Here is a 25,688-nt window from a genome sequence, read left to right on the forward strand (position 1 = left end):
TACCTTTAGGCATTTATTCCATTATAATCATCACCTTACTAAAACTTCATACTTTTGTCATTTAGCTGAACCATCAAAATTATCTGAAAAATATTTGGAGATAAGGTGTGGCGCCCTCGACCCTCACGTGTTATTTTTGTGGAGTTTGTGACACCGGGATGTTGACCACACGGATCACGAACCCCAACGACCAATGCTTAGAGTGTGTACAATATACAATAAGTGTACAAAATAATATTCGCAACAGAGAAATGAAAAGTTCTTTCTTTATTAAGTACCAGAATTTGTTCAAAAATAGTAAAATAACTTTACAAGGATTATACAGTCATCCGACAGATAAATTAAAAACAGGAAATAACATAAGAGAAACAAATCCCATAACGTTGAACAATAGCTCAGCAACTCAGACCTCCGGCGGAGCTGATCCCTCGGGTTCATACTCGAGCTCTGCGTTAGACTCTACGGCACCATAAGACGGAATCGTAAGGTAAAACACCACAATGAGATTATGACATCTCAGCAAGTAATTAATCAAAACAACATTCAGGAGATTTAAAATATATTAATAAATTCACGCGTTCCCATATGGACAAATATGCAGAATAATAACCCACATTCATTTTTTCCAAAAATACACTTTTAATACTCACCAAAAATCACATTTTTGGCCCCGATCATAATTATTACAAAATTACGCATGCATCACGGTCTCCCCTATGGACCATCCGCACACCCTGGCTCTCATCGTCACATCAAGGGTAACATCCGTGCATGAGACTTCGTAACGAGCAATGCCCAGTTCCGCACCCAGCGCTTACATGGCCAAGCATCCTCTAACCTCGCCAGCCAAAAGGTCACGGAATCGGTACGAGAGCGTTACCGTCTCATCCGTTCTTGTCATCACCCTGCGACAACTCAGGGGATGTCACGTCAGTCTGTTACTCTCCCGAGTGACCAGAGGAACTCCATTGAGATAATCCCACATCTCGGCTTGGGGTCGTGATACACACGCACCCACATATTCAGTCTCATTTACAAACAGACAGCGTGACATCAATAACACAATTTATTAAAGACGATAAATATGCATTACAACAGTTTATTTGAATACATTTAAATAACTCATTACAATTTCTCAATAATTACAAAAATACAGTTTACAACCAACTACACGCGTAATCCCGTCCTCCAATCCGGCCCAAGACCCAATTCCAACAACTCCAATTAACAATTACAACCCAATACTTCAGCGGCCCAAGGCCCAATTTCCAATCAAACCAATAGATCAAATAAACAACAGTTCACAATGTCAAATTAAATCACTCGAGTCATAATAAAAATTACATACACACGAAAATGGGTATTTCTGAAAGATCAAACGAAATGAAATGTTGCCAAAGGTGACGGCACAGCGGCGGCACACGGCGGAGCTCACGGCGGAGCAATGCCAAAAAGGCTTTCAACTCACGGATTTGGGTAAAATTACAAATGGATAGAAAATCAACTCAACTCACTACAAATCAGTAATTTCACCAAGAAACCGAGTGAAATATACAAATTTTAGAACAAATAGAGCTCGGCAGAACAACACAAGCTCACGGATTCACCAACAAAAATACAGAACAAATCTCAAAACACTAAGAGATGTGAAAAGCTTAAGCTAGAGAGAAGATGAGTGACTGGGAAGAATTAATTTGAGGAACCCGTGGACTATAAATAGACCAAGAATGGCTGTGGCAGGTACCTGTGTGTCACACGGGTAAAAGAAGAGAAAATGGCTGTGAAAGCCGTGGAGAAGAGAAGCGATTTCGTGCGGACGAATGGCGCGGCAGCTGACAGTGCAACATGGAACTCACTACCGGTCGACACGAAGCTGCTCATGGTGGAAGGAGGTGGCCGCAAGGAGCGACAGCTCGACAACAAGCATTTCAGAGTCCCTTTGCCGCACGACACCGAGAAGAAAGTGGGAGAAGGAGGTGGCGGCTTGCGGCTTGCGGCTGAAAGGCATGACTAGGGTCCAACCGATGATGGCAACAGCTACGTGGAGGAAGAAGTTCGAAGGAAGAAGAAGAAGAATGTAGAAGAAAGAAGAAGAAAATAAGGAGGAGGAAGAAGAAGTGCAGTGTGGCGCAAGGAGAAAAGAGATGGAGCTCTAGACTCCATCAAACCGGCGCCGTTTCAGATAGTGGGAGGGGTTGGGTTAAAATGCACGGGTTGGGCTACGGGCTGGGCTTCGGGCTTTGTTTGCACAAGGGTTAGGCTTACTACACTCGGGCTGGGTCAAACACAACACATACAGAGGTTGGTTTGGGTTCAAATCACACGGGTTGGGCCTCTCATCACACACAACACAATTAAAAACACACACAGAGCCCACCAAGAATAAGAACACTACAAAAACAAAGGCCCAATCCGAAAATACACTAATAAAAATTAAAATAACATAAATAAAATAACACAATTAAATAAAGTAATAAGGAATTAAAAATACATGAAAATTAGGAATCTCACATAAAGGGTGAGTTATCAACAACTCAGTAAGCAGAGAACATATACTAGTGTGTAAACATGAGCATTTACAGAAATTAGAATGTAGAACAAAATATTTCCATTTTCAAAGTGCGAAAGCAGAACATGTTATCAAAATATCAGAGCGAAAATTCAGAAATAAATTCATTCAAAAATATCATTTGGCATAGCATAAATGATGATGATCATCATCAGAACATCATATCAGAATAGAGGCCATGTATAACCCTCGTGGTAGGGTTGTGCATCTGGGGATAGTCAAGCAGAACATAAATCATTATGTCACCAAGGTGTGCACTCAAAACAGAGACTACTACTATAACCCGTGGCAGGGCCATATCCACTATTATAACCCGTGGTTGGGCCGTATCCACTATCATTACTTGTGATTGGGTTGTATCCAGTATTATAACTCGTGGTTGGGCCGTATTCATTATTATTACTCTTGGTTGGGCCGTATCCACTATTATAACCCGTGGTTGGGCCTTATGTCACTATTATTACCCGTGGTAGGGGCGTAACTGAACAGAACGGAAACGGAATCAAATTCAGAATCAGAGAGTCATGCCAAAGATTTTCAGAAATTACATCTTATCCAAACAGAGTACTAAATAAAATCATATCATCTTCGTAATCAAAGCAGATCCAAAGCATATTTACATAATTATGCATAAATTTTCATATTCGCTCTTTTTGCATAGGTCAGAAATAGAATGTCAAAAATAATCTCATATATACACCAATCATAACAAAAATGCTCTCTCTTTCATCAGAGTACAATGAGTAATAAAGAATAAATAACTGAGGTTATTTTCACATTTCTTTTCAAAACATATGATGCACATTTTCGTAAATCAATCTTAGTTCATTTTTATTTTATGCAAAATCTAGTATAGGAACTCCGCTTACTTAGACTTCTTAACTTTTCAGAATTTTCCTACAAAAAAATGTCGAGTCAACATAAATTGTCACATATAAAATAATCACGTAATTCTGTATATTTCCAATCAATCACAAATTTACATCATTTAAGCCTAAGCTTCTACTATATCTATTTTAATTCTTCAATACCTAAAAATTCTCATAACCTTAAAATATCTTCATTCTCTAAATTTCCTTGATATCAATTAACATTTAAGATAAGTACTAGTAAGAATTTCATTAAATAAAAAAAATAGGTTTAATCATATTTAAAATGTTCAAAATAAAATTACACACTTACTATAAAAATAATTTGCTACCAATAGTACAATTTAAAAATCCTATTTATTTTATGTACGATTTCTTATACTTCCCACAAAGACCACATAAAAATAGATTTAATATAAACATAATTCCAAATTGAAACCATCCAATAATAAGGGCAATATTGTAATTTCATATCCAAATAATATATAAAACTAAATTTACGTAGCCTCTTAAGAAAACGTTTTCATGCGTTTACGTGGTACAATAGTCGGTGAGGCAGGGGTACGAGATACTCACCGAGAAGGGACCGTGTGATGGCGTAGGGAACTGGCTGAGGTTAACGGCGGTGAGGGTGGCGCCTGGGCAATTGAAAATGATAGAGAGGGAGAGAGAGATGAACGAGAGAAGCACACGATGAGAAAGTGAGGGAGGGATAGAGAGAAACTGAGAGAAAAGATAAAAAAAATAAAAAGAAACGGCTTGAGCTTACCTGGGCCTGAGGCGATGTGCAACGGACTGGGGTGACGGGAAGTCTTCGTCGACAGTTTCTGTATACACTTATCGTGGTTGATGACAGCGAGAAAGAGCTGGGGATGGCTGGGTGGCTCTATTTCGGGAAGCAAAAATAGAGGTCCTTCGGCGTTGGTGAGGCTGCGCTTCTGTGTTGAACGGCTGAGGGATATGGATCAACGGATGGGACTGGCGGCTTGTGGTGGTGAGGCCATGTAAGTGGGTTGCTGCGGTTTATGGAAGGGGCGTGGGCAGTGCTAAGTGGGAGTGTTACGGTACACACGCTAGACGTGGCTTCCTCTCGATTCGTACGTCAAAGTGCAGCGGTTGACGGCTGAATGGGTCAAGGCGGCTTATGGAGGTGCAGACCAAGTTCGTTGGGAAGGCGACTGCGATGGCTGAGCAGTGGCTATCACGGTGGTGGTATAGGGATGCGCTGTGGGGGGGGGGGGGGTTGGACGAAAAACTGGGGAGCAAAAATGACTCCGTGTGTGGCTATGTTGCGCACGAGGGAGATGGGAGAAAGGAGACAACAACACTATTTTGGGTTTTCATCATGTACGAAAGATGTGAATATATAGGTAGTTGAAAGACCAAAAATAAAATCCTAGAGATGAGAGAAAGATGCGTGCATGAAGAGGAAAAAAAAAGACATGAAACCGGGTAGTACGTGGAAAAATAAGGTAACATGGGCTTGGGCTTCTCTCGTGAATTGGCCTCGACTCAAACTCAAAAAAAAAAAAAAAAAAAAAAAAAAAAACACTACAACTTTTCTTATAAATTTTCTCAGCCCACAAAAAAAATCCAGGCTCGAGGCCCTTATAAAAAAAATACTCATTAATCCAAAGTGGGCTTTTCTTACCTATAAACTCAAAAATTTTGTAAAGCGGACTTGACTGGGTCCGGGTGTTACAAGTACTACATACACAAAAATAAATTCACAAGCTGATGTAGTTTCATGGTATTCGTTAGATTTACTTTACAATAAAATTAGTTTTATAATTGGACGTACCATATCAAACAATATCAGTTTGTGGGTTTACTTTTGTCTAACTTTTTTGTGTTTAAAGTATTTTCCTGAAATAAATGTATGACGAATTGCGAAAATGAAATAATGAAGTTCTATCATAACCCTGCGTGCCGATAAGAGGAAATTTTAGTGCAACTCCCCTAACTATTTTAGAGTGAGTAAAAATAAAGTGGTATATCTCGAGTTGATGGCATACAATCAACGACATTGGGTGTAGCTTACGAGCCTCGGGCTTACCCTCTTGTTGGTGGTAGCCATGGTGTTCTTGTGGGGCCGAGAACCAAAGTAAAATGATTTTCGGTGAGGATTAATAGACAGAACCAAGACATGTAAATAGTATGAGAGTCATGGCAATGTGGGTTAATACAAAAGTACAAAAGAGGAAGAAAGGGAAGAAAGAAATGAAATTTATAATAGTGAGGTTTCAAAATGAAAGAATATGCTGTTATGTGAGTTAATGATTACTTCATGTTCATTTTGATAAGGTTGCGTTTTTCTCAGTGAACTTTTTATCTATTTAATTTAATGTTTATGTTTGAAATCTTGGCAAGTACAAAACACAATTCAAATGTAAAATGTAAATATCATTGTAGAAGTTAATCTGTGGTGCCAGTAAACGAAATCATAGATATTAATGCCGGTACGATTGACCCAACCGTGGAAGTGGGTAACGAAAATGGATAGTGATATATTACTCATTTACTACCTATTTACTACTTACAGTATATTTATTTTTTTATCATTTTCTTTTAAGTATTTTTTTAATATTTTTAATCATTAAGAAAAAATAAAAAATATATATAATTTTACTAATAGTCACTTTCTTAACCATTAAGTAAAATTAAAAATTAAAAAAAATCATATACAAAAAGAGTAATAAATGGATAATAGGAGGGTAATAACCTTATTATTTTCCAACCAAAATAAGGCCGACCATGAGGACTAAAGCCTTGTAGTTGCAAAAATGTAAGTGTTTAAAAAATGAAGAATTCTATGCATCGGCTAGTATTCACTTTCACATTTCACACTTATAACTTTTTTTTTCATAGGATGTGGAGTGTGGAGTAATAAATAGTGACTGATGAGAATAATTTTTCTTATAAAATTCATACCGTTACGTAAATTGTCTGTTTAAACAATGTTGTATTGTAAATATTTTTATCACTGTACATTTTAGGCTTTTACAAATGGAGTGTAGGATATATTATATGTATTGGATAGTAGGGAGCCTATGTTGGCTGGCTCAAGTTGGACATAGATTTTTTTATTAAAATTTTAATAGTTGTGGATGAATGTTGTACTATCTGAAGGTTATTAGTTTACTTTTCTCTAGTTAATTCAATGCTTCTTCTGCAACTTATATTTATTAAAGAATAGTTCACACCTTTCATAAGATTTAATAGTACACAATGACCATAAATACATGTTATGCATCCAAAGTCTCAACGACCCAATTAGATAGGGAATTGGAAGCCGGGGTGCCACTACTATTTTGCACACTTGTTTCTCTCTCCTCTCTCTCTGTGTCACCGAGCTTGCCAAACCCTGGCCCATTTGTGTGTGAAGGGTGAGTTATTCTTAGCCGAGGCTCTGCCATTTACGTTCAACTTGAGTTTAGATGTGAGGATTATATGCTTAGATATAGTCCACATCATGTGTACCGATGACAAAGTTCTTGCAATTTAAGAAGAGTAAACATATATTCTCTCTTGCCTAAGGCCTATGGCCTGATGGCAAGTCTCCAAAATGGTCTTCTTGGGCTTCGTACAAGTTCAGTGGGCCTATTGCTAATCTTCCCCACAGATTTCATCGAAATGTGATGTATATTTAGCACATTTTAAAGGTGGTCAATGCGGAAGTGACAAAATCCCAAATATTTGGGGGAAAATAAAAAAAAAAAACCTTAAATCTACATGCTATAACATCCTGAGAATGACGGGATCCTCATTTACAACATGACGTACTCATTCCAGTCAGCGGCACAAGACTTTTCATGTGTATCAGTTGAAGAAAGTGAAGATAGGACAATTTCACACATGCAAAGGGCAGAGAAGAATTCTTTTTACAACGTTAGGAACTCATTCCAGCTAGCAGCATAATAATTTCCCACCAAATCAGTGTATAATTAGAAGATGAAGAACATAAAGATGGGACAAATTTAGAAAGCTAACTTGCAGAGAAGAATGTAACCGATACACAAACCACGAGCTAGAACATATACCCTTTTACAGCATGGGGCACTCATTCCAGCTAGCGACAAGAGACCTTCTATAACCAAATCAGGGTAGCAGTTAGAAGGTAAATATTCCAGTTGCCAACATGCTTAATCTCTAGAAGAAAGATTCATACGGAACAGCAGGTTATCATCAAATCCATCCTGTGATTGAAAATATAGCTTTCTTGTATAGATCCAGCATTCACATATTTACATATGTGCAATACACAATTCGACAGTTCATTAATAGTATCTATGTGACAGACTTCTATAAAGGATGGTCAACCAACCAACTTAGCTACTCAGGGGAGAAAGCAACCCATTTATCATCACTCATGGGCAACACGGTGCAGCCTTTAGGAGTTGTCATGTTTGGCATCCGTGGGAAAACATATATCGTTTTACAGGATGAGGACCTCATTCCCACTGGCGTCACGAGACTTTCCATATCAAAATCAGTTGAGCAGTTTGAAGATGAAGAAGAATGTGAAGGTAGGCCAGTTTTAGGCATGAATGGGGCAGAAAAGGATGTTTCCGGTGCACAGCCATGTGAAGAGTCAGATGACAATGAAGCTCTGTCACTCGATGTAACGGTATCGGGTCCAGAAGATACAATGGACGGATAACAGTTGACTTCAGCACTAACTGTTATCAATCAGATGAGAAGGCTTTAGAGACATAAATTCCATTAACAAACACCATTGATGTTAGTACCAATATGGATGCCATTTTACCAACAGATGAGTGACATGCAAATCTAATGAATCTCGCATGTGAACAAACATGTGCTTGACAAAACCATACTAGCATTAATTAGTGGCAGCATTTCAAGAGGTAGAATTATTTAGTTTTTGTAAATTTTTATTTATTTTATATAAATTAGGTTATAGACATTAATTTTAATTTAAAGACCCCAATTTATGTTCATTTGGATCTGGTAGTTTTGCTCATGAGGTTTGCCACAGCAGGCAATTACATTCATCTCAAATGCAATTCCTGAAAATAGCATGAGCCCATCAACTGGATAAAAGGAAAATTTATTAAAATGTAAACCAAATCTGATACAAAGAATGATTTTTTGACAAGGAATTTTGAAAAAAGTGCAAACTCACCTTGTCTTTTGCACGTTCAATACCAGATCTGTGTAATACGCCCACATCATATGAGCCAGGTAAATAATCTGCTTTTCACTGCTAGGACGTGGCCTCTAGATATTGTTTGCAGTCAAGGGTTTGAACCTAAGACCTAGGGGGAGCATACCCCAAACAAAAGCAAGATTCATAATCTCAGGGGGTTATATTTACCTCTATGTTCCTTGGCTTGTCCCTCATTAATAGTGCATAGATTGATACTCCAAGGGGCTTTGGGTCGAACAAAAATTTGGTTGTAGGCTAGAAGATGAAAACTCAAGTGTTTTCCACTGTTGCTGAGCAGGCGAAAATTTCAAAGGGCTCTGACCTGACTTACCTAAGAGGAAGGCATAGTATCTTACAAAATATTATGAAGAACTGTATTTCAAAGGAAAGGCAGGGGTGCATGATTGTACGTAATCCCCATTTTAAATTGTTTTTCCTTCTCCTTTTTCTCTGATGCGGTTAAGTTGACATCAAATCATCATTGATTGATTAATTTCACGTAGGATGTCTGTTTATGATAATTACAAAACAGTAAGCAGTGACTACTTCAAGATCTAAATTACTATAACCAGCAGCTTTAAAAGAGATTCAAAACCAGAACACAGGTATTAAAAATAATTTGGAAGAGGAAGTCTAAACATTCCTGATAAATATAGATTCTTATAATTTATCAAGGTAGTCCAGTTGGACCCCATGTTGACAGTGATAGAAGATTCCTTTGGGATGAGATTGCTGGTTTGTGCAGTTGGTGGGAGGCCCGTGGTGTATTGGTGGGGATTTTAACATTACTCGGTTTCAGAGTGAAATGTCGAGGGATTCTCGTATCAGTCCGGCCATGGTTTATTTTTTCTGATTTAATCTTTGATATGGGCTTGGTTGATTTACCATTGGCAGGGGGAGATTTCACTTGGTTGAACAGGAGGGCATGATCTAGCCCTTGGAGGTGAAGGATTTTCGACCCATCAGTCTTGTTAGTGGTGTGTACAAGATCATCTCGAAGGTGCTTGCCAACCGTTTGAGTGTGGTTATGGAGAAGATCATCACAAAGTCTCAAATGCCTTTGTCAGGGAAGACAAATACTTGACAGCATTCTCATTGCTAATGAATGCTTGGAGAGTAGAATTAGAGGCGGTGTTCCAGGCATCCTTTGCAAATTGGATATGGAGAAGGCTTTTGACCATGTCAATTGGAATTTTTTGGTATATATCCTTGGTAGGTATGCTTTTGGGGAGAAATGGTGTAAGTGGATGAAGCATTGCATATCTTCAGCTAGATTTTCAGTCTTGGTTAATGGCACTCCAGCTGTTTTTTTTAACAGCTCCCGGGGACTGAGACAAGGGGATCATTTGTCCCCTTTTCTCTTTGTTTTAGTCATAGATGTGCCAAGTAGAATGCTGAAGGTGGTGGTGGATAGGGGTTTTGTCTCGGGCTTCTCAGTGGGCAGTTCCTCACATGGCAGCATTAATATTTCTCATTTACTCTGCGGATGACACTTTGATCCTTTGTGAGCCAAATTCTGATCAGATCCGCTCATTATGGGCACTTTTGCTATGTTTTGAAGCTGTATCTGGTTTAAAAGTCAATTTGTCTAAATCTGGAATGGTTCCCATGAGTTCTGTCAATAATTTAGGGGATTTGGCTGATATATTGGGCTGTAAGGTTTCAACTTTGCCTATTAAGTATCTGGGCCTTCCCTTAGGAGCACCTTTTAAATCGAAGGCAATTTGGGATGAGATTTTAGAGAAGATGGAATGTAGATTGGTAGGCTGGAAAAGGATCTATTTGTCCAAAGGCAGTAGAATCACCTTAATCAAGAGCACCTTATCTAAAATCCCAACCTATTTTCTATCTCTATTTCTTTGCCTGTATAGTGGCTAATAGAATGGAAAGGATATTCCGCTCTTTCTTGTGGGGTGGATTGGAGGATGAGTAGAAATTCCACTTGCTTAAGTGGGATAAGATTTGCTCTCCTTTATATTTGGGAGGTTTGGGATTAGAAAGTTGAGAACTTTCAACAGAGAACTCTTAGGAAAATGGTTGTGGTGGTATCATGAAGAAGGGGATGCTCTTTGGAGGATTGTTATTGATGCCAAATATGGGAGAATTCGGGATGGTTGGTGCTCAAACGAAGTTAAGAGGGGCTTACGGAGTGGGGGTGTGGAAAATCATTCATAATAGATGGGGGGAGTTCCTCAGAAATTTCAGATTTGAAGTGGGTAGGGATAACCAGTCAGTTTTTGGCATGATTTATGGTGTGGAGACGTGGCCTTGAAGATTGCATTTCCATCCCTCTTTAGAATTGCCTTGGATAAAGGCACTTTCGTGGCTGATTACATGGACAACACTGCTGATTTTATTTAGTGGTCGGTAAGATTTATTAGAGATGCCCACGATTGGGAGGTGGGTACATCACTGATTTTTACAACTTACTCTATGCTTTAAATTTAATTCTGGAGGGGACCTTCAATAAAACGTTATTGGGGAAATGGCTATGGAGGTATCACTTGGAGGGGGAGTCATTGTGGAAGGAAGTTGTTGACTCTAGACATGGAGGTGCTTGGGGTGGTTGGTGTACCAATGTAGTGAAAGGGGGGGGGGGGGGGGTATGGTGTGGGTTTGTGGAGATATATTAGGGGGCTGGCAGTGTTTCGAAAATAATATCCGTTTTGTGGTTGGGCAGGGCATTAGAATCAGGTTTTGGCAGGATGTTTGGTGTGGAGAGCGCTCTTTGGAGAGGGTCTTCCCAGCTCCCTATGGTATTGCAGCTAATAGGGAGGCTTCGGTGGCGGATTTGCTTGTGTTTGCCCATGGTTCTCAACAGTAGAATATCCTATTCACTCAGGAAAACCATGACTGGAGGAAATTGTCTACCATTTCAGAATTTTTCAGCTTGATATACTCCTCAGGAAGTAGAACGGCACAGGGTGATAGGATACAGTGGAGGTCCAGTGGCATCAAGAAGTTCACAATTAAGGCATATTATAAAATACTGGCTTCACAAGGTAATGTTTCTTTCTCGTGGAATATTATAAAATACTGGCTTCACAAGGTAATGTTTCTTTCTCGTGGAAACGCATATGGAGGTCTCGCGTACCTTCCAAAGTGGCTTTCTTTGTGTGGACTACGGCTCTTGGGAGTATTCTAACCACGGACAACTTAAGGAAGAGGGGTCTCATTGTGATGGATTGGTGTTATCTGTGCAAAAAACATGGAGAATCAGTGGACCATCTATTATTGCATTGTGAGGTGGCAAGAGAGTTGTGGAATGGGATATTTAGTAGAGTGGATGCCGCTTGGGTTATGCCGTCAAAGGTGGCTGACCCGCTTGCTTGCTGGAAGGGTATCCAAGGCTGTCCCCAGGTGGCAGCAGCATGGAAGATGATCCCATTGTGCATTATGTGGTGTACATGTATGAAAAGCAATGCGCGGTGCTTCAAAGATAGGGTAAGAACAAATGGCAGAGCTTCCAAATTTTTTCCTACACACTTTACTCCTGTGGTTTTCAGCCATTGTCCTTAATAGAAACAAAGTGCATGATTTATTATCTTTAATTTAGCACTTTTAGAATGTATTTAGGTTTTTTCTTCTGTATACTCTGTGTACATGGGCTATGCCTATTTTCATTCATATCAATGAAACTTACTTATTACTTATCAAAAAAAAAAAAAAAATCTGGAGGGGAGGATAGATTAATCTGGAATCACCATGGTAATAAGAAATTCTTGGTTAGATCTTTGTACAAGGTCTTGGTGTCACATCCTTTAACTGATTGTTTCCCTTGGAAATATATTTGGAGATGCAAAGTGCCTCTCAAGGTGACATTCTTTGGATGGTTGGCTTCTCACAGGAAAATCCTTACTATTGATAAGCTGAGAAAGAGTGGTATTGTTGCAATAGATTGGTGCTTAATGTGCAAAAAGTGTGGAGAATCAGCGGATCACCTTCTTCTTCATTGTGATGTGTCGAACGCTTTGTGGGATGAGGTTTTTACTAAGCTTGGCATTGCTTGGGTGATGCCCAATAGTGTGGTGAATCTTTTGGCCTGTTGGAGAGGGATTCAAGGAAATTGTCAAATAGCAGCTTGTTTGGAAGATGGTTCCAATTTATCTTACGTGGTGTATTTGGAATGAGAGAAATGGTCGCTGTTTCGATAATAGGGGACGCTTGGTGGATGGGATTAGAGCTTTCTTTTTTCATACTTTGTTGCTTTGGGCTTTGGTTATTGTAATGGATGGGATTAGCCCTATTCATTTTTTTTCAAATTTGTGCTGCTTTTCAGCTATAGCATGTAATTAGGTGTTTTTTCTCTTGTATACTTCCTGTGTACTTGGGCTATGCCTAATTACATGGTTTCAATAAATTTCTTACTTGTAAAAAAAATGAACATATTAGTGGGAACAAATTTGAAAAATCCCTCCATCCTAACCCATAAACTTGTTAGCTTGAACACAATTTGGACCATGAATTGTACATTGCAAGTAAATCTTAAATTAAACTGTTAAGAAGTTTTGTAGTTTAGCATGGACATTGTAGTAGCACAATTAACACTTTCTTTGAAGACATGATTTTTTATACACTTTCTAAGATTGTGCAACATAAACCGACCACCTCAATAGTTTCAAAATTCAAGAGTGGAAAAGAAACTATGTGATGCAGGGAGATTTGGCTCTGGTGATGCAGAATTGTTAATTATACGTTGATAGCGCTGGACTACCTTGAGAAGGTAGATCAACACAAATATGGGAAAAAAGGGTGAAGATTCCTCAAATTGGGGTATTATTGCACGTGTCAGTATTTTAGCCATAACTTTGGCGACAAGTATTAAAATCATGCATAAGACCCAATTTCGGAAAACTCTTTTCGACACGCACGCCATGGTTACCACACTACACCTAGTATTTCACATCTTGACCCCAAAATCAACTAATTCCCCCTCAAATTATCAATTTACGTTGTTTTTTTCCCTTTTAAAGAAACATTTCATTTGACTTTTAGAGGTGATTTTGATACTGATTTTAGCCAATTTTTGGCAAAATACAGCCTGGAGATGCATTTGAAAAGAGCCTATGGCCAATTCGAAAAGAACTTCCGAATTGGGGTATTATGAGCGATTTTTGTCCTTGTAGACAAAGTTATGGCCAAAATACTTATACATGTGCAATAATTCCCCAATATGAGGAATCTTCACCATATCTTGCCATATTTGCGATGATCTGCCCACATAAGGTAGTCGAGCGCTATCAATGTAGAATTTGTGCATAAAACCCCAACTTGGTAATCTTTTTTCGGCGTGCACGTCATGTTCACCGTGCTAAGCCTGGTGGTCCACGCTTCGACCCCAAAATTACTTGTTTTCCCCTTCAAATCATCGATTTACGTTGCTTTCTGCTCTGTAAGGAAACATTTCTTTTTGGCTTTTAAAAGTGATTTTGATTCCAGTTTCAGAATTCTTATTTTGTCATGCATTTAATTTTTAGCAATAATTAGAATTTTGCCTTTTCTGCAAAAATTCTCAAAATTTCGGGTTTCTATAACAATTTGAGCCAGGCTTATGGGCTTTAGAACTTGATTTTTGAATCTCTTTCAGAGTTTCCAATCTGTTTCTACGTCTGTTTTCAACCTCAATCTTACAGTTCCTATTGATTAAAAAACTAGCCGCCAAAATAATTCTAATTCTGTCCGGCATCACTATATTTCAAAATCCTGAGAAGTTTAGATTACGGGATCAGTATATATTTGGAAAAGATGAAGACAACTGTTACTGGAATTTCTGTGTAAAAAGAACAACGGTGCATGTGTTAGTCTATTATGTGCATCAGACAACACCAGGGCAACATATTTCTGATTTTATCATTAAAATAAATATATAAATAGAAAAAAGATCCCCTATTCAAGGAAAGGCTTTATTTTGAACTTCAGCATATAAAACCTCAAATTATCAGCTTCTGCATTAATTATATCTAGCTTGTTCGTTTGGTCATGCAAAAAGCACAAAAATCTAATTCTCAAACCATCCATAAGAATATAATTCTCACTCGATTTCATAAGACTAGGTATTGGAATTTAGCATTATGAATATTACTTGAAAAATCTATATGCAATCTAATACTTCCTAAAACTGGAAACCACTTGCCAGGCTTGGCTGGTATGATATATGTTATATATATATATATATATATATATATATATAAAAGCAATAAAAGGAAAAATGTTAACATCAATCTTTGTAGATAATAGCGTTGGAAGAAAAATACACTTACATTCTTTCATAGTAGTGAAAGCAACCTTTGCCGCACTCATCTCTGCCTGCTTTTTGTTCCTTGTTTCTTGTCCTTTAAAAACCTTTCCATCTATCTCCACTGTCGAAACAAAAATTGGTGCATGAGGTTCACCGGATTTGATTGTATCATAAACAGGTAAACCCAACCCTTCTTTCTGAACAAACTCTTGTAGAAGATTCTTGTAGAGTCCAGAATCATCCTGAAATATTGACAGAAAATTTTAAAACAAAAAAAGAAAAAAGGAATATAACCCCACCCCCCGAGAGAGAGATTGCAGATGCAGTGCAATACTGATTTAATAAACATACAAAAAGAAGTGACCTAACAAAAACACAATACAAAAAGAAGTAATATAAAAGGGCAGATGATGTAGAAGACTAGCCTTTCTAACTCCATCTGGCGACAAAGATGTTAAGGCAAATTTTGCAGCTGCATGTTCAGCATCCTTAATACTGGAAAAGAACTCTGGACTTTCATAGGTCTGTCCATCAATTGTGACATTACACTTGAAGCGTCTAGCATGAGGAGGGCCCTCACATTCACAAGAGTAGACAGGTAGAATTAGATTTCTTTTTTGAGCATAGGTTTGTAGCTGGTTCTTGTACAAATGTTGCATATCTATGACCCAAGAAAGAAATTGAAAGCTGTAAGTTTATACAATAAATCATCATGAAACAAAGAATAGTATGTTTAAAATATAAGTTCAGTCCTTAAGTGAGACAAACCAATTTAAGAAATATCAGTAACCAGAACCCAAGATACAGTAGTAGATGATTTTTTTATTAGAAAACCAAAATAATATTTTTCCAAATGAAGGCAACAGCCAAGTAATTTCTTATAAGTTGAATTGTTTATTATTTTTTGCATGGGAATTTGGAAAAGTTGTAATGATGAGATGAGATAGGTTGAGAGTGTTTCCGTATCCAAATGGGGCCTAAATGAGCGTCAAGGAGTATACAAGGAACAAGATTATGCAATAGAAGATCTACTGACTCCTTATAACCTTTGCGTATGATACACAACGAATTTTATTTCTGCAACTAAGGTACTTAGGCTCAGATTTCTGAACCACTAAAATTTTTCTTACCTCTAGATCTATTATCATCATTGACATGTAAGGCAGTGCCATTGACTTGAGGAGTTTGGCATATTTCTTCTATCTTTGGTTGCAATGTGTGCTCAGTAGTGAGTACAACATCCAAATCAGTACTTTCACTTAAAGAACCTGCAGGAATATTTTTTTTTTTTTTTTTTGAGAACCCAATATTAATGTATGAAAATTGCTCACGCATATAGATTGCAAAATTTGGAACTTCGAGATAAATATATCATAACAAACTAATTCCTATGAAGGAAAAAAAAAATCCTAGATAATTGGCAAGTAAACTAGCAAATCACATAGCAGTAGAGTGCAAGAATGAAACGTTAGCCAAAAGAATGAATCAACTGAGAGTTAGACATAAATTAACTATATGAAAAGTAGCAAATATTATTGATATACACAATTTGTTAAAAAAACTCTAGGACTTCGAAGACAACAAAAACGACTCATCCTTGGTGATAATATAAAGAACTTGAAAAATAAATTTGATACTCACATTGAGAAGATTTAGGCTGCGTTTGGATGTTGAGGTGATCTCAAACAATCTGAGTTGATTTATAAATAGTAGTGTTTTGTGGGTCCCATTGAGATGTGCTTGAATGTAAATATGTTGAGTTTTGTGTTTAAATATATGAAGTAGGTTGAGATAAGTTTAGCTTTTCTATAGGAAGTTGAAAAAGTAGTTGATCCCATCAATGATTGATTTGAGATGGATTAAGGTAGGCTTGCTAACCAAACTCAACCTTAGAGTGTGTAAAGGCAGACATGCTGAAAATTATATTGACGTTTAAGAACCATAAATGTCATCCCTAAGCATTGGATTCTGAGTTTGGGCGAACTTCAACTAGGGCCCATGGGCCAGATTTGTCTTATTGGATTAAAATTCTATGATTTAATTTATATATATAATTTTTTGATATGTACTTTTTATATTTTGTTATTGTTTGATGGAGTGGGTTTTGGGCTTTTATTTCACATGGTAGTAAGTGGTTTATGATAGTGGGCTTGCTGTCCAGTCAACTGGAAAGCTTGTGGTGCCAGCTTGGCGCCCAAGTAGTTTAAAATCGTTGACTTATATAAATTGAATATTTTCCCCACACAAAAGCCAAGTTTTTGCGAATATTTCATAGGGCTGCTGACAGCCATAAGCTTCAAAGACTTCTGTTAATTAAATAAGGAAGGTATTAGGTGGTTTGATTACCAGGAGAGTTAGTCTACATACAGTCCCCAAATGGGAATTGCTCATGCAAGCCAATGTAATTATGTTTAAAAAAAATTTTAAATTACAATAATATCATTTTTAAAATGATACTTTTTTCCCTTTTACCCACATTCATCAATGGGACTGCTAACGCAGTCCCCCACTCCGGACTGCAAATAAAATTTCTCTTACCGGGAATAGGACTTGGGACAGATGGGAAGTTTTGCAATCTGTTGGGCAGCAGAACATTGAAATTTCTGAGCATATTAGGCAAGTTTTTCACTCATTAACACATAGTAATACATAAGGAAAGTTTCTTTTTCTTTATAGCAGAAGTTGACTTGACAGCAAGCTCGCACAGCCAGGAAATTCCCCATTAAGAGGCTGCCAAGATATTTGGATTAATTAGGAAAGAGATTTGACTCTAGAAATCTTCTAGGCAGAGCTGTACAGCCAGCAATAAAAGCCAGTCAGCCCCTAATGTCGCCCGTCTGAGACCTACTGCCAGTCCCAAAAGTTCCCTTCTGGTGCCAGCTTAGTGCCCAGACTTAATTGCCATTCATGCCAACGGGAAGAATACTAAAAGAGATATCTGCCCATATTTTGACCTTGCTGCACCATAGAACTAATTTAAGAGAGTTTCCTTTAATTTTAAGCAAGAAACCCCCCAAGACGCAGGCTTCCAAGTCCAAGAAAAGCCCTGAATAAGTGGCTGCCGACTCTCTGGAATTTTGGGAAACCTAATTGTACAAGGAAGAGAACACCCACGGAAAGCCTAGAGGAAATAAGTCAAGACAGGAAATCCAGCACCATCGTCGCCGCTTTGATGGGATGAGACCCTAACCAGATTTTCAGAAACCAAAAAGGGGCTGCCAGCAAAACAAAAGCAGCCGCATGCACATGTGCCACCCCTCCCAATTAGATTTAACCTTAGATAAAAGCTGCTGCCATTTCCTAAAAACGAGAAACACACAAAGCATAAAACCTTCAGCAATAAAACACTAGTTCCTGCTTGTGCCACCAGCCTTCAAGAAATTCCTCGATATCCCTACTTCTGTTCTTAACCCATCTACACTCCCAAGGGAAGCCAAAAGAATTGAGCAGCCAGAAATCAGTGCAGCCACTCCCCTCTATTCACCCAAGTTTTCTAGTTTAAGTGCATAGGAGCCTGCTGCCACTAATCCTCCTCTGTACTGCCCCATTCAAGCCAAACTCTTGAGTTTAATTGCTAAGAGATTGGAAGGATTCTCCTAAAACACTACTGCAACCAAGGTGAGGAATAAACTAGATAAACGTTTCCTTCCTATTCTTTGTGTTATGTGTCAGATTAATGCACTAAGGGTGTGTGTGGATGTTGAAGTGAGTTGAGTTGAGTTGAGTTGTGATGATAAAATATTGTTAGAATATTATTTTTTAATATTATTATTATTTTGAAATTTGAAAAAGTTGAATTGTTTATTATATTTTGTATTGGGATTTGAAAAAGTTGTAATAATGAGTTGAGATGAGCTGAGGTGAGTTTGGTAACCAAACGCACCCTAAATCTGCCCATAGTTCAGCTGTCCAGGTTGAGAATAGAAGAGTTCGATCTTCTGTGATTCACCCAATATTACAGCAACTCTAAAGTAAGTAATTCTCAGAAACTTATGCACTCCTTGGGTGAATTACGAGCTATTTGATTATGCCTCCTAAGGAATACTGCTCTCTATGTTTTACAGTATCAAGGGGCTAAATTTAGGGTGCTTGATTGCTGCCCTAAGTGTGGCTGAAAGCCCTAGGTGAGTGTGCTCTCAATCTCATGAACTTTCTTGCATGGTTCATGTCATAATACTACTAAATTCCTATATGCAGTGAGTCGTGTAATTACAAATCCATGTAGTCCAAGGAGTCTAAACTCGCTTCTATGAGACATAGCCTTAGTCAAAAGCATGCACAGGAGATCACTATACATGCTACTATACCACCAAAAGCAGGACATATGCAAAACACATGCTGTCAGGAGCATCACAGCAGCATGCCGTTAAACCATGATTTCTCATGCTTGACGTGTCTAGATCTAAGGGGCACACCTAAATCACATGTATATCACCCACACTCAGCATGTACATGTTTTTAAGTGTATATTCATAACTAAAAACACAGATTTTCTGAAAGGTAAAAATTTAGCATACGGAGCATAAGACTGAACAAAAATTCCTCAAACCAAAATTTCCTGCATATTTGACATGTTAATATTTGATTTAGCAGCTGTTGTATGATATACACAGCAAGAAGAGACCAGAAAATAGAGGTTTTGAAACCCTATGTGATGCTCGACATGTGACATGCATAATAATTCTTTGAAATCTCTAAAGTTTTAAAAAGGGTTGCTGTTAACAACCCCAAATGACTCTAGGGAGTCAAATTTGAGCATATTAGCCTCTGTTTTTACCAAAAGTTCATGAATCTCTTATAATACATCAAAAAGTGTTTGCTGAAGTGGGCCAAATAGCATGTCTACACATACATACACAGCATATAGTGAATACGTGACCCAAAGTTAGCTTTTACTCAACTCACTGTCACTAGGTAGACAGCAAGCAACACTATGGAGTTTAGGTTCATATCTTAGTCAAAATGTATGAGTTCTGAGTAGAGATTGACGTGGATATGTATATAACTTAATAGGTGCTTGATTGACGTGCTTAGTTGATTCTCAAGGCTGAGGAGATAACGTAAGAGACATTATTATAGCCTATGTGTGCTGTAATTAGTTTATTTTGCATAAAAAAAAAGTGTTGTTTACCTATTCTATGGAATGGATGCCATGTCATGAAAATCACTCACATATGTTATGATTATTAATTTTCATAAATGGATGCCATATCATGATAACCATATTTATGTACGTTAAAACAACACCGCGTATGAATATGACACCATGAACATCATGAAGTAAAAAACCTGAGCCAAATCAAGCTTAAGTACCATTGAAAAAAAGTAAAACAAAAACAAAATTGAAAATCAAATCATATAATCAATTTCCTCATTTACTCAGCATCCAAATAGACAAATTACAAATTTTATGGAACCTATAGAAACAAAAAAATAGCAATTTTTATAAAGACTTTTACCTGGTGCAGAGGGAAGTGAAGGCTGTGGGAAATGACCGAAAGATGAGACAATGGAAGCCTGAGCCGGGGGAGGATTAGGGTTAGTAAGGTGGTGGAAGGCAACGGAAGCAGCATCGTTTTGAGCCTCTTTAGATGTTCTACAAGGGTTCTGCGTGTGAAAAAATCCATCATTGACAGTCACAGTGGCTGTGAAGCGAGGGTTGTGGTCGGGGCCATCCTTTATGGTTGTGTAAACCGGTACACTCCATGATCGTTTGTGGCAGAGCTCTTGCAGCCTTGACTTGTACATCTCTCTCCTATTTGTTTATCAGTTCATCCACACAGCCTTCAATTTTAACACACCTAACCACGTAGATTAATTAAAAACATGAAAAAAAAAAAAAGACTAGGATTGTTCATCCGGATCCAAGTCCAGGAACTCGGGTATACCCGGACCTGAATCCAATTACCAGCCCCAGTTAACCCAGGTTATGACTCGGGCCAGTACTCGGAATAATCCGTGTTTTTGAAACCCGAAATCTGGGTACCCAGGTTGTACCTGAATTTTGTAAAAGCTTTTTTTTATAGGATTCACTTCTCTATTCTTCTCATATATATTTTCCTCTAATCATTGTGCAAGGGAAACATACGTACGTTAAACTTCATTATATCATCGTTCCTCTTCTCATGACTTTCTTTTCTTTCAAAAATAACAATCACCATTCAGACCATCACGCCTATACTACCAACCACGTCAAACAATTAAAAAGACTAAAATCACAACAAACAATCAAACATGCTGCATCCTTTTTTTTTCCCTTGTTTTTGGCTTACACGTCTCTTTCATTTTGGACAAGAGAAATCCTGAACTAAAATGTCATTCAATCCATGGATACAAAGCAGATGGAGGTCTCATGACATGGAAGATCAGTAAGTAGCTAATACGGTCAAGGCCCACAAGAGAACTCACCGTTTCTCTCCTCTCTTTTAAAGATGATATTAATTCATATAATGAGCAATTAAAATATTCACAAAGCATTTGATTCACCCTTTTGTAGCAAATTGTTTATGGGGAAGAACTCTCCAACCAATATCCTGCCTGCAAAATCCTCCTGACCAGTTAATTTCATCAATAGCCTGGTAAGCTTGATCCCGTGCCTCTTCAAGATCTCTTCCTTTTGCAGTGAATCCAAGAATGCATCCCCCAACCACAATGAAGTTACCCTCCGAGTCTTGCGTCGTTCATGTATGGAATATCATAACACATGAACTAACACGTTCTGCTTCTTCTAGGTTTCTGATCATAGTTCCCTTCTCATAGGCCCCAAGTCTTAATGAGGATGAGACTATTACTCTATTTTCACATGAACAGCTCTGAGATTTATAAAAAGAATAACACCCAGATGCATCCACAAAAATAGCAAGTCAGACACTCATCATCCACGACTATGGGAAAGGCCTTTCAAAGTGTTAATGTTAATCTGATAAAACTTCTTGGTAGGAGAGAAGGCAAAAAACATAGAGGGTAACAAACAAATTTCAAACTAAGTTCTATGAAATTCTGAAATCTCAAACAAATCTCATTTGAATGTTTGAGCAGGACACATATATATAGCATTTTGATCAATCTCAATAACTGCTGTAGCATATTTATCGCCCGAATTCACTCATCAAAAAGGAAAACTGAAGTGGGGAAGGGGTTAATGAAAATCACTGAAAACCCGCATATTTATCTACTGATTTGTGAATTATTTTCAACATCTAACAGAGAGTGGGTTCCATTTGAATAGGTAATTCAATTTTTTTTTTTTAAGTAAATAGGTAACTCAAATGAAAATTGAAAGCATATTTTCATGAAAATGACTGAACACCCGCATATTTAAGCCTACTGGTGTCTCTTAAAACTTAAAAGAAGTGCTCAATGAGTATTCGGTATGTTCAAAGTTAGACTATCCGAGTTCCTTCAGACAAAAAGTTACATGATTTCATTCAGGAAATACGCATAACAGACCAAAAAAGGAGAAACAAGAACAAAATATTTATCGATGCACGCATCTACGTGGTTTCATTCAAGTAGGTCCGACTCTAAAGTTAGTCTCATTTCATTCAACCAAAATAGTAAAGGAAGATCCCTATTCAAATATTCTGTGCCGACGAGAGATAAACTGGAGAGAGAAAGTTACCGAAACGTCCGGTGAGAGAGAAACGGTGGCGGAGGCTCGAGATTTCAGAGAGGCTAGGGTTTCGGTCCTTCGGAGAGGGAGAGACAGGCCAGGCTTCTCGGCAGCACAGGCGTCGGGGAACGGCGGCGTAGACTCGAGATCGCAGAGGGAGACCGGCGCTAGGGTTTAGGCGCGAGACAGAGAGAGGATAGAGAGAGCCATTTTTTTGGGGGGGGGGGGGGGGGGGGGGGGGGGGGGGGGGGGGGGGGGGGGGGGGGGGTTGCCGCCGTATCAAGCAAAATAAATTTAAAAACAAATAAATATATATCAACGGCCAAAATAAGAGTACAAAATCGTGGAGCATAATATCATTTTTCTAAATAAAATTGTTTAGGTCTCGTTTGGATGCACAACTCAATTGAGTATACTTTATTTTTAAGAAAAAAATCTATTTATCATTAATTTTCTCATCATTTTATGATGAAAAAATCCAACAACTCAAGACATCTAGAATCTAACAATTCAAGACATCTAGAATCACAAGTAAAATAAAATAAATAGCAATCAAGGAGACCAAATGACTATAAGAGTTTACACCTTCAAACTTAAACTAAACAATGTCATTATAATTCAAAAGTGAGAAAGACTAAAGAAATGAAAGGAACTTCCCTGATTTCATGATGAATCAGTCATAGTTTATAATTTTCAGCTCTTTATTCATGCTAAATAAACCTGCATCAAAATCTAAATTATTCAAATAAATAAATATAAATAAATGAAAAAAATTCTATGGGCTGCCTCCCATAAGCACTTGTTTTAAAGTCTACAGCCAGACTTTTCAATCTTCATCAATCAGGATCTCCAAGAGGAATAAGTATACAGTTCCTGTCCACTTCATTGCTAAGTGATGTATACTGCTGCAAGGCTCGTTCTGGGTAATTGGCTGGTGCATTTTCTTGAAAGGCTTCTTCTACATATTGCTTAATGACATCTACCCTAAAACAAGTACTTGCCTTTTCTAGAATTCTCATGGCTTGGTAGATGTTGAACATAACATCTTTCTTGTTTAGTCTCAATGTTAACTCACTCTTTTAAACATCAATTATAACTCTTCCCGTAGCCAAGAATGGTCGGCCAAGAATTAGTGGGACTTCTTCATCTTCCTCCATATCTAACATCACAAAATCAGCAAGAAAAATAAAATTTTCCACCTTTACCAATACATCTTCTATGATTCCACGTGGATACTTGATAGATCGGTCTGCTAGTTACAAAGAAATGATTATTTGTTTCATCTCTTCAAGTCCTAATTTCCTACAAACAGAAAGTGGCATAAGATTAATGCTAGCACCAAGAGCACATAAAACTTTATCAAAAAATGAATTTCCAATAGTGTAAGGCAAAGTGAAACTCTCTGAATCTTTTAATTTTTGAGGCAATTTCTTTTGAAAGTTTCACTGTTTCGAACTCCTCCAACCTTCTCTTCTTGGAAATGATATCCTTCAGGAATTTGATATAATTTGGTATTTGTTCCAAGGCATCTGTAAAAAGAATATTTATGTAAATTTTCTTAAAAATATCCAAAAATTTAGAAAATTGCTTATCTAATTTTTGTTTTTTAAAACATTGAGGATAAGGAAGTGGAGTAGGGAGAATAAGAGGATTGTCTAGAAATGAAATTGCTAGAGGCATGTCAATCTCTTTTAATGTATCATCAACAATCTCTTCTTCTTTAACTTTATTCTTGCTTTGGCCATTGTTTTCAGTTGTAAGGGTGGACTTGGTTTCATTTGATGTGACCTCTCAATTTCTCTTCCACTCCTAAGTGTGATAACCTTGCATTGTTCTTTTGGATTCACTTCTTGTTGCTAGGAAAAATTCCTCTTTGCTGGGCATTGATGGTTGTGGCTAGTTGCCCAATTTGCACTTCAATATTCTTTATAGCAACTCCCATGTTGCTACAATGAGTCTCAATGTTGTCTAACCGTGAATCAGTATTTTTAAACCTTACATTTGTCTCCTCAAGAAAGGAAATCATGGCATTCTCAAGTGACATCTTCTTCTCGCTTGGTTGACTATCAAATTCTGGAGGAGGTTGCAACACATTCTTTGTATTTCCATAAGATAAATTCTCATGATTTTGAAATCCTGGATGGTAGTAATTTGACATAGGATTACCATGATAGTTGTAGTTCCGATTGTTGATGTATTGAACTTGTTCTTGACTCGCTTCATTACTCGAAACTGTCATACTTGTAACTGCAACATATTTTGCACTTTGTGGTATCCTTTGAGTTGTTAAAGTTGAAATATGATAATAGAGAAACAAATTGAGCTGAAAGGGCTGCTAATGGCTCCAATTCATGAATCCCAGCAACTTTTTTAGCCATAGTTCTTTCAGTTGGTCATTGATAGTTGTTTGAGACCATTTCTTCCAAAAGACAGGTAGCACATTCAGCTGTTTTTGACATCAAAGTTCCACCAAAAGCAGCATAAACTATAGTTCGAGTTTGCACATTTAACCCATTATAGAATATCTAAACTTGCAACCAGTCCGACAATTCATGTTAAGGACAGCGTCAAATCAAATCTTTATATCCTTCACATGCTTCATAGCATGACTCGAAATCATTTTGCTTGAATTGACCAATCTCACTCTTGAGTTGGGCTGTTTTTACAGGTGGAAAGAATTTAGTAAGAAACTTTTCAGCCATATCTTGCCAACTAGTGATACTTCCCGATTGTAGAGATTGTAGCCAACCTCTTGTTTTGTCCCTTAAAAAAAAAGAAAATAATCTCAGTCTAATGGTGTCTTCAGTAACACCATTGATCTTTACAGTATCACAAATCTCCAAGAACATCACCAAATGAATATTGGGATCATCAAGTAGCGATCTGCTAAATTAGGCTTGTTGCACCATGCTGATCGAGGCTAGTTTGAGCTCAAAATTGTTGGCATTAATGGTCTGATATCTTATACTCGAGTGGTTGTCATTCACCACTGGCCGTATATAATCCTTCAAGGTGCGTGGATATGCATCATATTGTCTGTCAGCTATGGCTAGTATTTTCTTTTTTCTTTGTGATCTAAGACTTCTTTCAATTTCCGGATCAAATGGAGTAATGTCACGAGTTCTAGCACGGCGCATCCAACATCAAAAACACATCTTGAGAGAAAATAAAATAAAATAAAATTCTAAATTAAAACCAAGATTACTTTGTATCGATATTGGCAAAACTAA

At 37.7% G+C, this 25,688-nt stretch overlaps 1 protein-coding gene and 1 non-coding gene across 4 annotated transcripts; one reads left to right on the forward strand and one right to left on the reverse strand.

Moving 5' to 3' along the window:
- Positions 1–7,637: 7,637 nt before the first annotated feature.
- LOC121264913 (double-stranded RNA-binding protein 1-like) lies at positions 7,638–21,528 on the reverse strand. 3 transcript variants are annotated; one of them, XM_041168275.1, is made up of 6 exons: positions 21,333–21,528; positions 20,306–20,647; positions 15,977–16,114; positions 15,272–15,507; positions 14,869–15,088; positions 7,638–8,117 (listed from the first exon to the last, which is right to left on the reverse strand). In XM_041168275.1, the coding sequence occupies exons 2-6, from the start codon at positions 20,592–20,594 to the stop codon at positions 7,771–7,773; spliced, it is 1,230 nt and encodes a 409-aa protein (XP_041024209.1). In that variant the 5' UTR covers positions 20,595–20,647; positions 21,333–21,528; the 3' UTR covers positions 7,638–7,770. The 3 variants fall into 3 exon arrangements, with proteins under 3 accessions (XP_041024209.1, XP_041024210.1, XP_041024208.1); XM_041168276.1 differs by having other exon boundaries at positions 21,255–21,528; XM_041168274.1 differs by having other exon boundaries at positions 20,306–21,335.
- A 3,477-nt stretch (positions 21,529–25,005) lies between these two features.
- Positions 25,006–25,111, forward strand: LOC121266664. The gene has a single exon (XR_005940885.1). It is a non-coding gene; the product is annotated as a small nucleolar RNA R71 (small nucleolar RNA).
- The last annotated feature ends 577 nt before the right edge of the window (positions 25,112–25,688 follow it).

The sequence above is a fragment of the Juglans microcarpa x Juglans regia genome, chromosome 5D (assembly GCF_004785595.1).
Source record: "Juglans microcarpa x Juglans regia isolate MS1-56 chromosome 5D, Jm3101_v1.0, whole genome shotgun sequence".
NCBI classification, from domain to species: Eukaryota; Viridiplantae; Streptophyta; class Magnoliopsida; order Fagales; family Juglandaceae; genus Juglans; species Juglans microcarpa x Juglans regia.